The sequence below is a fragment of the Chrysoperla carnea genome, chromosome 5 (genome assembly GCF_905475395.1).
Source record: "Chrysoperla carnea chromosome 5, inChrCarn1.1, whole genome shotgun sequence".
NCBI lineage: Eukaryota > Metazoa > Arthropoda > Insecta > Neuroptera > Chrysopidae > Chrysoperla > Chrysoperla carnea.
This window is the reverse complement of record NC_058341.1, coordinates 42,005,947-42,020,250: the sequence shown is the minus strand read 5'-3', so window position 1 is coordinate 42,020,250 and position 14,304 is coordinate 42,005,947. Positions and strand designations below refer to the sequence as shown.

Genomic DNA, 14,304 nt, shown 5'->3' with positions numbered 1-14,304 from the left:
ATTAAATATGAATAATTAGTAGTATAACTGGTTTTATTATTGAATAATATTAACATTTCTTCAATTGATATTATTTATTGTAACAAACTTTTATTTAAGGCATTTATTTTAATAAAATTTAGAAAATTCGAATAAACTTTAAATTAATAACAATGTACCACTTTATAACATAGCTTGCGACATCTGTACGTTAGTATTTTAAGCTGTATATTAGTTAGCTTAGTTCAATTTAAAACTACTAGATGTCTCTGTTTTTATCAAAATATAAACAGAAGCCATATTACTTTTTCACTTCGTATATGGGAATAATTTTTTTAGTAAAGATGTCAAATTCAAATGATGAAGATATTTTATCTGAAGCTGGAAGTATGGAAGTAATACCAAATAATGATTCAGCATCGTCAGAAGATGAAGATGACGAAGAAAAGGTAAACTATTTTAACTAGGAAAATACTAAGCATACTAAAGAAAAATATGTAAACACATTTAAGGAGCGTGAATTAGAATTACAAGCTGAGGAATTAGAAAAGAGACTTCAGGAGAATTATTATGATTATGCCGCATATGAAAATTTAGTTAAAATTCGCAGGCAATTAACTGACATCGATGGATTACGGAAAACATTTGAAAAATTCAGTGCAGTGTATCCATTAACTGGTGATTTATGGCTTTTGTGGATTAAAAGCGAAATAGCAATTGCAAATTCAGAAACCGAAATTGAAAAAGTTACTCAACTATTTGAAAAAGCTGTTCAAGATTATTTGTGTAAGCAAATTTTAATACAGAAATAATAGATATAAAGTTTAACTTTGGTTTTGAATTTACAGCGGTTAATGTCTGGTTGGAGTATGTCCAATTTGGATTAAAAAACCCTAATATCGAAAAAATACGCGAATTATTTGAACGAGCAATAAGTGCAGCAGGACTGCATGTACCACAAGGTAGTCTTATTTGGGACGCATATCGAGAATTTGAACTTGCTCATTTAAGTTTGATAGCTGATGTTCAATCCGAAGAATGGTTAATACAAGCTCATCGTGTAGCTTCCATATTCAAACGACAACTTTCAGTTCCATTGAGTGACATGGAAGTAACTTACGAAGAATTACAGAATTGGATTAAAGAACTACCACGAAAAGATGAAGTTATCACAAAGTTATCAGATTATGAATATATATACGAAAAATCGCAAAGAGATTTTAAAAAAATCTCACCGTATGAAGAGGATGTAATGAATGCGAAAAATGATATAGAAAAATTGGATTATTATGAAAAGTATATAGATTATGAAGGTTCATATCCAAATCGTGTTAATATTCTGTATGAAAGGGCTGTAAATGATGTTCCATTAAATGCAGAATTTTGGTTAAAATATTGTAAACATACTGTAAACTTAGGTACAGAATCATTAGCATTAAATGTATGTAAACGTTCTGTTCGTAATTGTTCGTGGAATTCTAGTCTTTGGGTTTATTTTTTACAAACATTAGAGTATTTTGAAAAAGACCACGATACGGTAAGTTTAACTAATAATATTTAACATATTACAAATAATATAATTAGTTTTTATTTTAAATACCCTGTATACACTGAAATAAATAGGAAATATTCATGAAATTTAAATTTGGTTCAAATATTTTTCTTCCGTAACTTTAACGACTGGACATTTCAACTAAACCATTATTTTAGTAATTAATATCTTTTTAATTACTTAAAATTAATTAATAAAAGTACAAATTCAGTGAGGGCATTTAAAAATTTCTAAAACGAAAATTCAAATTTTTGTACGGACGTGACTTCATAGTACGAGCTTGTCAAATTTGTTGACATACTGTATGATATTAATTACTTACATTTTTAGCATATTTCATTAGATTATACTATTCTACGGCTTTTTATTAGAAAACTTAATAATAACGTGTGTAAATTCATTTTTTTTTAAGTGTAAATTATACATTGTCACTAATTGACAGATCACGTACTTATACGTCATCAACAGAGAGCGCCAAAAAACTGCGTTTAAATATCTCAAAATTATAATGTATTTTAAATATTTTTTTACACTTAAATACAGCATTTTTAAGCAGTATTTATATTTTTTACTTTGTTATAACGGTGAAAACAATGAATTAAAAATATAAAAAAAAAATACATGAATATTCGGAATTATCACGGAATATGATTTACTGGGAATTATTAAGGTTTATTATTTAAAAAAAAAAATAATATCATTTGACAATTTTATGTACATTTTTCGAGATTATTTATAATTATACTTTTCTTCCATTTTTCATAAATGAAAAGGTTTTTTCACATTTCAAATCATTTTGTAGTTTCAAAAAGAACTTAAAAATTTCATGCTTGCTATTTCTTTTCCTAGATAACAAAAGAATTCGAATTGGGTCTTGTAGCTTGTAGTCATGATGCAAGATCCCAGCTTTTACTATGGTTATGTTATTTGGAACATTGTAAGCGAGCAGTCTCCTCATATTTATCGAAAATTTCTGAATCGGCAGATGGAAATGCAATGGAAACTGATACGAAAAAAGTTGAATTGAATGAAGACTACTTACGTAGTGTATTTACGAAAGCAAATACGCATTTATACGAAACTTGGGGTGCGCAAGGCGATCCAAACTGTTCAATTTCACAGTAAGTATGGGTATTTTTTTTTGTTTAAATTTAAAAATTAAAAAATAATTTTTTCTAGGTTTTGGGCAAGAATTGAAGGCTCTATATTTAAAGACATGGAAGCTGCCAGGAAAATATGGACTGATATTATAAAATATGGTCCTAAAGATACGGCAGATCTATGGTTAGAATTTTTAAATTTAGAAATTCGATTTGGTGATGCTAAACATGTTCGTCGAGCTCATCTTCGGGCATTAAATGCTACTAAGGTCAGTAATAATTATAGTATTTTTTTTGTGTCTTTGCCCCATTTTTTTCTTTCTCGACTTCGTATGTTTATTATACCCCAAATCTCTATCTTCACAGACCTACCAAAACATGAGTAGCCAGTATAGGGAAAAATTTAAAGGATTTTTAGGCATACCTTGCTGTTCCCTATTTCTTTTTAAATTACTTGCGTTGAATGAATTTTAGGATTGGCCGAATAAAATTGCTGATTCGTGGTTAAATTATGAACGTGAATGCGGAACAATACAAACAATAATGGAATGTAATGGTAAATGCTTTGAAGTTATAGAAAAATGGAAGAAAGTTAAACTTGAACGACAAACCTACGATGAAATAAAATCATATGAAAAACAAAAAACTATAAAAAATAATCAAAACTATGAAAAAAAACATGATAAAAATGACAATCGTAACACAGATAGAAAACGTAAATCTGAGTATAAAGAACCCGAAGAACGTGTAACTAAAAAAACTAAATCAATTGAAAGTGAATTAAATGCCATATCGAAATTAAACATGGAGGAAAAAAGTGCGGAAAAACAAAATCAAAGAAATGATAAAGGATATCAACCACCAGTTGAAATGGATCCAGAAACAGAAAGTCGTACAGTATTTGTGAGTAATTTAGATTATGCTGTTGATGAAGATCGATTAACGCAATTTTTCGGTACAGTGAAAAGTTTGCGATTGGTTAAAGATTTCAAAGGACGAAGTAAAGGTTTTGGTTATGTAGAATTGAACTCTGCGGTAAGTTTTTATTAAGTATATAAACTATTTTAATAAATTTGGTGTTCATAAAGATTAAAACAAAAACAGCAATTTTAAAAATATATAGAATTATTCATCCCGCTGAAAATTCAGTTTGTAATACAAAATTAGATTCAATGCTTCATAACGGAAACAATATTTGCATTTTAAAATGATTGTGAGAACCTTTTGGGAGAACCCAATGCTCTGTAATAGCCGCTACTACGTTGCCTACAAGCAGATGATATCAGCAGAATATCTTGGATGTTACTTCTTGTCTTGTAGTCCTTTATAGGTTCCTCTCTGCCTTTTTAGACCGTAAGATGATGATGAAGAACTTGAAAATTATATCAGTCTTGTGCATTTCCGAAGTAGAATATAAGCCGGAAGGCTGTGAAATTAAGGAACAACAAACCAACTCTCAGAATAAATAAAAGTTATAGAACCAACTGAACCAAGCTGTGTCAATAACTTTTAGAAAAAATCATATGTCTTCCTTAAAAGCCTATAAACATTATTTAAATTAAAATGATTTTTTTTTTTAATTCGTGTTTATTATTTGCAGAAAGAAGTTGACGAAGTTTTGAAAAGAGACAGAGAAAGATTAGACGATCGTCCTGTATTTATTTCACGCTGTAAAACTGCAAAAGAGAAACGCGAACAAGCATTTAAATATTCCACAACCAGAGAACAACATAAATTATTTGTTAAAGGTTTACCTTTGAAGATAACACAAGAAGAAATAGAAAAAATTTTCGCACCACATGGTAAAATAAAAGATATTCGAATGGTATGCTATCGAAACGGTCATTTTAAAGGTATAGCGTATGTTGAATTCGAACAAGTAGCAGATGCTTCACGGGCTTTAATTAAAACGGACAATACTGAAATTGATGGACATGTTATTAGTGTGGCTATTAGTGCTCCACCACAAAGAAATTTGAAAGATGCTGGTGATACTGGATATAAAGAACCTGGTATAAGGTAATTTTAATTATTATTTATTCAATGGCTATTATTAAATTAACTTATTAATCCTTTTTTAACAGGAAAAGTCGAATACAAATACCGCTCGTACCCACGATCGTGCAAAAGAAAGTGGTACAAAGTTCAACGAATGATACCGAAAATAAACCAAAGTCAAATGATGATTTTCGTAAAATGTTACTAAAATAATAAAAATTAAATAACTTTTGTTAATTATCCAATATTTATATAATTTCTTTTTTTTTTTTGTGTTTTTATTAAATAAAAGAGTATTTTGTTTATTTAATTATTAATTCGTGAATTTTATTTTTATTTTCATTGTTTAATTTACTCTCGAGATGCGTAGATAATTATGATTAATTAATTTTGTATTGAATAAAGTTCGTATTGTATATTGAAAAAGAATGTATGTGTTTTGTGTTAATTAAAAAATAAGATATAAAAAGAAAATTGAAATTTAATAAAATATAATCGAAATAAATTTAATAAAATAAGATTATAAAATGAAGGATGTGTATTTATTATCCATTTTTTCTCTCAAAAACAGATTTACATTTCAACGAAAAATGGATAGTATGATGTCACATTCTCTTTATCAAAGGTTGGTGTTGATAAAATAAGTTGAGTTTTTGTTGAAAAACAAAACCGAAACAAATCCAAAACTCTCTTTTCCATCAAGCGAGCTACATTTTGTTCGAGTTATGTTTTTGACATGTTTATCACCAACCGACAAAACAAAATATCTTTAATTATCGCAAAAAACAAAACTCGAATCGCTTCCCAAAACAAAACACGTCAGTTTTCAAAAAGTTGCAGTTTGAGTATTGTTTTTGTTTGTCTTTTTAGTGGAAAACCGGCATTAGGTTTATGTTTAGTCCTTATTAAAAGTTCATGCTTCACTCGCCAGACAGCGCCAGATTTTCCATGCTTATTTTTTTGTACCTACTTAAAACGTCAAAACAAGTACCCTAAAAATACATAGCACGGTCCTGTGTATTAAAAATGTTATGTATATTTTCATAAATTGTCATTTATAATTTTAATCGAATAAAAGTATTCAATAAGACATTAGAAAATGGAAACAGAACAATTATTAAATTTTGAAGATCGTTTAAAGGTTATATTTCTATTTAAATAAAGAAAAAAAATTCAAGTAAAAAATATCAAACTTATTTCCAGATTTTTAACAATTTATTACCCGAAAAATCTAATTCTCTCTCCAAAAGGCGCATATTTACAAAAATCCCAAAATTCGATAAGACAGAGCCAGACTTAAATAATTATATTTGTGATTTATGTGGTAAAAGTTTTGAACGTGAAATACAATATTATGGACATTTACAAAAACATAGTGGGGAAAGAAATTGGAAATGTGGTACTAAAAATATGCAAATATTGATTATATTCTACATAACTAATTTTGTCTTGTTTTGTAGAAAAATGTTTGGAAAACAATACCTTTAGAACTCAATCTCAATTAAGAGAACATGAAAAACAATTCCATTTTCAAATCAGGGAATATAAATGTTCAGAAGAAGGATGCAATAAAAGTTATAGTCGGCCTTCGCGTTTAGATTACCATAATCGGCGAGTACATTTAAATGAAAGAAATTTCGATTGTAAAATTTGCGATAAACGATTTTTTACTGGCACCGACCTAAAAGCCCATTTAAATGTACACCTAGGTATGTATCCTGAACGTTCCAGTATGACAATAATACAGTCACATAGAAAATAAAAATCCTTTCTTTTTCTATTACTGTGAGCTGTCTGCATGAGATAATTCTGGGACATCTTATATGTTTTTGTCGGAATAATTCAATATTTATTTAATCTATAGGAACCAACAAGAAAATTTGCGAAAAATGTGGACAATCATTTCATCATATTTCGAATTTTTTACGTCATATACGTAAACACGATGGTATTAAGCCGTATCAATGTGAGAAGTGTGATAAGCGCTTTAGTGAAATAACAATTTTAAGAAAACATATGTTATTTCATGATAAAGTATGTTTTTTTTTATTTTTATTAACTTTCCTCAAATATGATTATGAAAATCTGAACCAGTCGAGGCTCAGATCTCAAAAGAGTTAAGTGCGCAAAATGTGAAAGACAAGATTTGCTAACTGATTCTCTCAGAAAATCAAAAGCTCATGTTGCCAGACTGCAAATTGCCGATTTAGAACAAAATATTAAGTTCCCAGAGAGATTTTTGCAAAAATTAAATCTTATACAAGTTACTTACTGTACCCCAAAAAATTTTTATTCTGCTTGACCATTCAAAGCTGTACATTCGATACGGTTGGAATTTCACTTGGAAGATAGGGAATATTCATGAAATTTAAATTTGGTTCAAATATTTTTCTTCCGTAACTTTATTTACTAGATATTTCAACTAAACCATTATTTTAGTAATTAATATCTTTTTAATTACTTAAAATTATTTAATAAAAGTACAAATTCAGTGAGGGCATTTAAAAATTTCTAAAACGGAAATTCAAATTTTTATACGGACGTGACTTCATAGTACGAGCTTGTCAAATTTGTTGACATACTGTATGATATTAATTACTTACATTTTTAGCATATTTCATTAAATTATACTATTCTACGGCTTTTTATTAGAAAACTTAATAATAACCAGTGTAAATTCTGTGTTGTAAATTTATTTTTTAAAGTGTTTAAATATCTCAAAATTATAATGTATTTTAAATATTTTTTAACACTTAAATACAGCATTTTTAAGTATAGTATTTATATTTTTTACTTTGTTTTAACAGTGTAAACAATGAATTAAAAATATAAAAAAAATACATGAATATTCCCTATTTACACGACAAAATGAAATACTCCAGTAATTTTCGTATATTATATATACTTCTTAAGCTTGACGTATTGATTGTAAAATCTTATAAATTTTTAGTCATATAAGGATACAAAAGAACCCTCAAATAATGGCAACGATCGAAAATTTTATTGTTATGTATGTGGAAAAACTTTTCAATATTTGCAAGATGTTCGCCAACATGAAATTATTCATGAAAAAGATCAAAATATATCCTGTAAATCTTGTTTAAAAGTAAGTATGCTTCAATTGTTCGGAAATCTCCGCAGTTGTTCGTTTTGAAGTTTTTGGTGAATCGAATGGCTAATTTAAATTACGGAGATTGAATAAGGAAGCCCTGACTAAAACATACACTTCAAAATATAATATTTTTAATCGATATAAATATTTTTAACGGTTTTAGTCGTTTTCAACTATCAAAGAAATAAAGTTGCATAATTGTTTTCTTGAAAATAGTAACAATAAAAATAATGAAAGCAGTGATGATCGTGAGGAAAATTCATCATTAAATTTAACAAGTGATTGGACGCAGATTATGAATGGTTTATTATCACAATTAGACATTGATTTGGAAACTAAACATCAGAATGATTTATCGGATAATTTTGAAGATAATACATTAATTTTGAGTCCATTAAAATCTATCAACAGTTCTATGGATTTAACACAGATGAATTTAAACAATCAATTAAATGAATTATCAGATTATCAAACAGAGAGAACAGAATTGGAGATCAATACCGATACTGATTATTCAAGTGAAAATAAATTAAAAAGTCCATTGAAAAATTTAGTTGATATTAAAGATGGTAAATTTTTGCATAGTATATATAATATAATTGTGTTATGTGAAATGCTGGTGGAGCCTAAGAAATTATAGATTAAAAGAAAAAATGTTAAGGTAGTACGAGCTCCAAGGAAATTTTAGACTTAGGGTTGAAATTATTTATACCTTATTTTCAACTTTGATGATGAATTTTGTTATAACTTCATGAATGTAGACGAAAAATAAGAATATAATTTTTCTATATCTACCAAAAATTTTTCAAAATATCGAAAGCTAAATAAATTTTAAAAAAATATCAATATTTTTAAAATTACTCCAGGTATCGAAAAATTTTATTCTTACTGTTCGTCTTATATTGCCAAGTTATATGATAATTCACCATCAAAGTAGTAGTTATTATTAAGTTTATTTTTTTCAATAATTTACTAAGGTTTTAATTTCAAATTAAATAGTTTTTTTTTTTTTTTTAATTTACACCGACTAGTTTTGGAGAAACCTATATAAACATATCATTAATTTACCATTTTCCCATAAAAACAATGTTAAATATGCCTACTTTTGAAAGCATTTATTTATTTAAATACTAAGACAACCCTCCCTGACATTTTTTTAATTTAGACTTGGTTGGACTTTTTTTTCATGTAAAAAAAATGAAGCCTTTTATCCAAAATTGTCTTGGCGCTCGTACATCCTTAATTGCAAATATAAGCGCAATATCACATATTCACAGATTTTATATTTAGTTCTATTTTACTCACCATATTGACGAAAAAGCTAGAGATTCTACCATATTTGTATATTTTCGCATTAATAATTTCTATATTTTATTCAGATCCATTCTTATGAATCAATAAAAAGTTTTGTAAAATTCTCTACTGAGCAAAGTGCAGCTTTAAATTGCAACAGATATGGGTTTGATCTATAAAACAATATTTATGAGCAAAATTTTTTAGATTTTCTTAAACAAAATGTTTGTAAGATTTGTGGTGCAGTATTCGCTCATAACTCCTCGATGTATCGCCATCTACGAAATCATTCATCAAATTTTGTAAACTGTGATTATTGTGATAAAAAATTAACAGCCGATTCCCTTTATACACATATTAGACGTGTACATAAGCAGGAAAAAAATTTCGTTTGTTCGTTTACGAATTGTGGAAAGGTGTTTTTCAAACAAGCGGATTTAGTAATACATAAACGGTAATATTTATTTATTACGTTATATTTATATTAATTGTACTGTAGTGTAATTTAAGTATCGGGTTCTCTAGGAATGAGGAACTCTATTGCCTACTTAAGCCCAACTTTTGCATTATTTCATTTCCGATTTGATTTTATTTCATTTGTTCGTTATTTCATTCCTGTTTTTACCCTAATCAATTAAAGTCCATTGAGGAAATTAAAGTAAAAAATACCAATTATGATTCTAAAGTGAATAACTTAGAAAGCTCGAATGAGGTTGAATAGTAGCGAGCTTTTAAGAGAAATGAACAAGCTTTTGAGAATTTTTATTGGATTTTGTATAACAAAATTTTTAGAAACCCGTACACCTGTTCAAAGTTTATAAATAACTAGGAAATTGTTAACATATTATGAAAAAAAAAAAAACAGGTTTAAGTTTTCGCATAAGTTCAGATTTATTTCTGTAAGGTCATTACTTGAGGAGATTTAATGTGAAAAATGTCTATATTGTTTTGTCGGCGAATAACTCGGTCTTAGAAGCTCGTATAAAAATCAACATAAGCGCATTGGAAAAATAAACAAGCTTTCGATTGCACATATTCAATTTCTGACAGAACTCAAGTTCATTGCTTAAATTACACTAAAAGGTTAAAAAAAAAATTTATTAAATAAATATAATATTTTTCCAGGAGTCATACAAAAGAAAGACCTTATAAATGCAGGCATTGTTCCAAATCTTTTATAAGCTCATCACATCAATTAAGACATGAAAAAACTCATAAAAAGACTGTATAAAAATATATTTTTTTTAATAAAATCAAATTATTTTTCACTACAAGTGTCGTAAATTATTTGGGGCTCGAAATTTTGGCTTGCAGCTCTCGAAAATGATTCAGCATACAAATCCAGACGTTGTGTCATCTAAAATATATACAAATCATTTTAGTCAATGGTTTAATAATTTCTATATTATAGTTTCTTACTCTGAATCCCCAATTATCTTTAGCTTGTCGGCATAAATTCAAATCAATATCTGCAAATAATAATCCATCTTGAACTCGTGACAAACCAGGAGTTCGAGAACCATCAGGGGCACTAATGTAACTAGATCCATAAAAATGTCCGAAATTACGATGTGCAGGTTTACCGTCACCTGATGTAAATTCATTGGGGAACTCTTCTGTACCTACTCGATTAATTGCTACAGTATAATAACTATTAGCTATAGCCGCGTTTCTAGCTTCAATTCCCCATAATGGTTCGCTCAAATTTCCAACCTACAATTGAAAAATATAAAATAAAACTAAATTCACACAAATCGCTACTCATGAACGATAAGTAATCTGTCTTAAATTTACATGCAAATATTCGGTCGTGACAAACGTTTGTAAATAAATTTTGCTCATGAGCTATGTTCATATTTAATTATATCTTGAAATTAAATATTTAATTTCAAATGTTCTGGTAATTTCTGCATGCAATTTCTTACCGTTGCCGAAGGATTGAATACAATTTCAGCACCATTTAATCCAAACATCATCCAATTTTGAGGATGATGGCGACCATAACAAATATTTATTGCAATTTTACCATATTGTGTCTAAAAGAAAATGGACCTTTATTAGTATAATTTTAATTGACTATTATATTAAGTTCGAAATAATTGTATTACTTGAAAAACTGGATGTCCAGTGTTTCCTTCATAATAATAAGTAGATTCATTAAAATCGCCAACTCTAGGTATGTGATTTTTTCGGTGTTTACCAATCACTTTACCGTAGTTATTGATTACAACTGCGGTATTCCATATTGTGTCACCATGTTTTTCGTCACGCTCCAAAATGGAATTTATTATAACCATATTGTATTTAATAGCTAACTGAAACAAGTTTCATAATTTATTTAATGAAATCTGCGACCTTTATTAATTTGTTTAATAAAACCCGGTCTTTATTTGAGATATATTTTCTGCAATTTTTTTATATCTTTCTTTTCTTGCTCTTCAACCCATTGCTCTTTATTATTCTTTATTATACATGTTGTTATAGGGCCAGATATAAATACAGTTGTTACGCTTTCCATTGGAGTAAGCAAATAAATTTTAACTATATTTATTATTTTTTACGGAAAGGAATTAACAGCATAAATTTACCTGTTTCAAAAATTCTGTTGATGGACCATCTTCAGCTGATTCTGCAAACTCACACCATGGTTGTTTTTCTCGGGTACAAAATGCAAAGGGCATTGCTTTAAAAAAAATTATAGTTTATAATAACTCGTTTCATTCTATTCATCGATATATAACATGAGTTGAACGACTATGTACGTTCCGGTCTACACTATACTTACGCCATGCTTCTTGCAAACATAAAACATTAACATTATTAGCACCAGCAATATCAATAATGGCACGAATCCGATCAAAAATTGCTTGTCTTTGTTTAATAATTGGCTCAGTTGTGGGGCAGCAAATTTTATTTTGAATTGCTGCTACTCTTACAATTCTTGGAGATCGTGTTGATTCTAATGGACATTCGAAAGCGTATCCTTGGACGTCTAAATCATCCTCAAGATGTAGGTGTTGAATTGGCAACTGTCTAAAGAAAAAAGATTGAAAAGTTTGAATTTAGAAAAATTTAATATTATAAAGGCCTATATGAATCGAAATAAGCGAGGGTACGAACCAATATAACAAGGAAGTGAAACTCCTGTGCCAAGCTATAAGCGCCCCTGGCTGAATATACGGCGCCTATCTTGGCGGGGTCTAGACGACGGTTCTTTGTACTGTGCATCAGGCTGTCTATCTCTCGAACGAAAAAGAAAGCGATGTTCACACAATTGACATTATTTTCAATTACTTTCAATTGATTGAAAACAAAAGACAAAAAATTGAAAACAAAAGACAGCCTGATGCGCAATACAAAATACGCAGCGACCAAAGACTAGATCTCACCTAAATAGGCGTCTTTATTCCTGTTACCTTCTCCACTAGAGTTTCACTTCCTGGTTATATGGGTTCGTGATTAGCCTAAATGAATCGAAACAAGCAAGAATCAGAACTAAAAATTTAAAATTTTACAATGCTCATAATTAAGATTACAAAATACAGAAACTGTAATATAGGTATTTTAAAGTTTTTGGGCATTATGTATTTGGGCGTATGTACTTACATAGCATAGTTTAGCTTGCGTTAATAATATTTCGTAAAAATTGTCCATAAACGTAAAAAATATGTATCTATGTAGGCGATTTATTATCAATATTTTGATAGCAATAGGTCAATGATGACAGCAGAAAGGTAAAGCAGCAGGAAAATTTTATTAACCAATCAAATTGCACTATTTTGATACCTGTCCTAAAATATTTCAATTTGATTGGCTCATAACACAATTTTAAAACAAATGAACCCAGTTTAACGTATGTAACTATGGATTGAGAAACCGGGCTTTATAAAATATGTTAATAGATAAAACAATAAAATTATTTTTCATAACTTCATAAAAAAGGTAAAATGATTTTGAAACTTACTTCAGTTCTTTTCCATAAAGAATCCTTTTAACTTCCTGTAGTTTATCATTAGGTATGTGTTCATTTAAAATTTGTTCTAAACTTTCGATCTCCGTTTTATTTGACATGTTTTTTTTTTTTGTTGTTTATTAATTGAGTAATTTATATTACACTCTGCACACTCCAGATATGAATTCCTACTTAAAACTGACTAGTCAGTAACAATATTTAAACAACGTTATTATCAGTTTATAAGAAAGAAAGCATTAAAATTTCAAGGACACGTTGTATAAATAGCTATATGAAAATAAAAACGGGATAATTTATGGTTTTAAATAATTCCCTTGTAAAAATAAACAAAATATACAGTGTCGGTATTAAAAATACTGCACTTTTCAAAGTAATACGTTTGTTTTTCTACTAGTTTTTGAAATGTAACATAAATATTATAAGCATCGACTTTAAAATTATCATATTGAGTAGAAAGTTTCGATTTTTCAATTTAACCGAAAGCTTTTTTTACTTAATTTTGAATCGGTTGTCTGTACATAAATAATTTTTCAAGTTTTATGGTGAACTTGATATAAATAGGTGCGAATATATTTTTGAATTGAACTGCATAGAAGAGTCGTTTCAATAATCATTTTGAGGTATGTAAATGAGATGGTGGTTGTCATTTTCGTTAATTTTTTACTACTGCGATGCCGAGAGGAATTTCACTTATTATAAAGATCGTAAAAGGGGGTGAATCGCGAAAACAGGAATCACCTACTCTCTTCTATATACTGGCTAGTATACTAGTTTGGAATTCAAAATAATACAATTTTAGGTGGAAATACACAAGCGTATTGCTGGCTGCCTATCGTGATACTTTTTTTTGGATACATTTGTTCACAATAATTACTAGATTATCGCATTTCTTCGAAAATACAACGCTTTAGTTTTTACTATTTACTTGAGAGAATCGATTTCATGATATAATTAACCACAATTTATAACATTTTTTTCTTCTTTTTATCAGCGTGTCCGTTAAATTGTGGTCACACAATTTGCATACTGCTTAGAATGTTTATTTTAAAAGACATTTTTATTTCATCAGTTGCTGTGTTGAAATGGTTGAATGAATGAAATTGCATACCATTAATTAATTATTTTGTTTAATATTACATTTTTGTTAGTTTAATTCTCATTATTTCAAGTACTCTTGCACCTATCGGTGAATTGCACTTTGCATGTTAAATCACGTTTGACATGCTGATGTAACTTGTGCATAAGAAAAAATTGTCAAATATTTAATACATAATACAATAAGATAATTTTATATTTG

At 28.3% G+C, this 14,304-nt stretch overlaps 3 protein-coding genes across 3 annotated transcripts; 2 read left to right on the top strand and 1 right to left on the bottom strand.

Annotated features, from left to right (window-relative positions):
* The first annotated feature begins 285 nt into the window (after nt 1-285).
* On the top strand, nt 286-4,946 carry LOC123299714 (squamous cell carcinoma antigen recognized by T-cells 3-like). Its single transcript, XM_044882023.1, has 8 exons — nt 286-428; nt 492-765; nt 828-1,516; nt 2,381-2,652; nt 2,711-2,900; nt 3,106-3,666; nt 4,232-4,650; nt 4,716-4,946. The coding sequence occupies exons 1-8, from the start codon at nt 300-302 to the stop codon at nt 4,840-4,842; spliced, it is 2,661 nt and encodes an 886-aa protein (XP_044737958.1). The 5' UTR covers nt 286-299; the 3' UTR covers nt 4,843-4,946.
* Nucleotides 4,947-5,579: 633 nt separating this feature from the next.
* LOC123301179 (zinc finger protein 600-like) lies at nt 5,580-10,265 on the top strand. Its single transcript, XM_044883913.1, has 8 exons — nt 5,580-5,770; nt 5,833-6,028; nt 6,090-6,338; nt 6,494-6,663; nt 7,580-7,735; nt 7,905-8,310; nt 9,242-9,488; nt 10,160-10,265. The coding sequence occupies exons 1-8, from the start codon at nt 5,729-5,731 to the stop codon at nt 10,263-10,265; spliced, it is 1,572 nt and encodes a 523-aa protein (XP_044739848.1). The 5' UTR covers nt 5,580-5,728.
* On the bottom strand, nt 10,188-13,195 carry LOC123300447 (beta-ureidopropionase). The gene is made up of 7 exons (XM_044883022.1): nt 12,999-13,195; nt 11,820-12,067; nt 11,623-11,717; nt 11,143-11,349; nt 10,960-11,070; nt 10,454-10,747; nt 10,188-10,391 (listed from the first exon to the last, which is right to left on the bottom strand). The coding sequence occupies exons 1-7, from the start codon at nt 13,103-13,105 to the stop codon at nt 10,293-10,295; spliced, it is 1,161 nt and encodes a 386-aa protein (XP_044738957.1). The 5' UTR covers nt 13,106-13,195; the 3' UTR covers nt 10,188-10,292.
* Between the last annotated feature and the right edge of the window lie 1,109 nt (nt 13,196-14,304).

Coding starts and splice junctions, on each gene's coding strand:
- LOC123299714 (XM_044882023.1), top strand. CDS start 300: ATGGGAATAATTTTTTTAGTAAAGATGTCAAATTCAAATGATGAAGAT. Junction 429..491: donor ATGAAGATGACGAAGAAAAG/GTAAACTATTTT, acceptor AACACATTTAAG/GAGCGTGAATTAGAATTACA. Junction 4,651..4,715: donor TATAAAGAACCTGGTATAAG/GTAATTTTAATT, acceptor CTTTTTTAACAG/GAAAAGTCGAATACAAATAC.
- LOC123301179 (XM_044883913.1), top strand. CDS start 5,729: ATGGAAACAGAACAATTATTAAATTTTGAAGATCGTTTAAAG. Junction 5,771..5,832: donor ATTTTGAAGATCGTTTAAAG/GTTATATTTCTA, acceptor ACTTATTTCCAG/ATTTTTAACAATTTATTACC. Junction 9,489..10,159: donor GATTTAGTAATACATAAACG/GTAATATTTATT, acceptor ATATTTTTCCAG/GAGTCATACAAAAGAAAGAC.
- LOC123300447 (XM_044883022.1), bottom strand. CDS start 13,105: ATGTCAAATAAAACGGAGATCGAAAGTTTAGAACAAATTTTAAATGAA. Junction 11,071..11,142: donor CTGGACATCCAGTTTTTCAA/GTAATACAATTA, acceptor ATTTTCTTTTAG/ACACAATATGGTAAAATTGC. Junction 10,392..10,453: donor AAGATAATTGGGGATTCAGA/GTAAGAAACTAT, acceptor TATATATTTTAG/ATGACACAACGTCTGGATTT.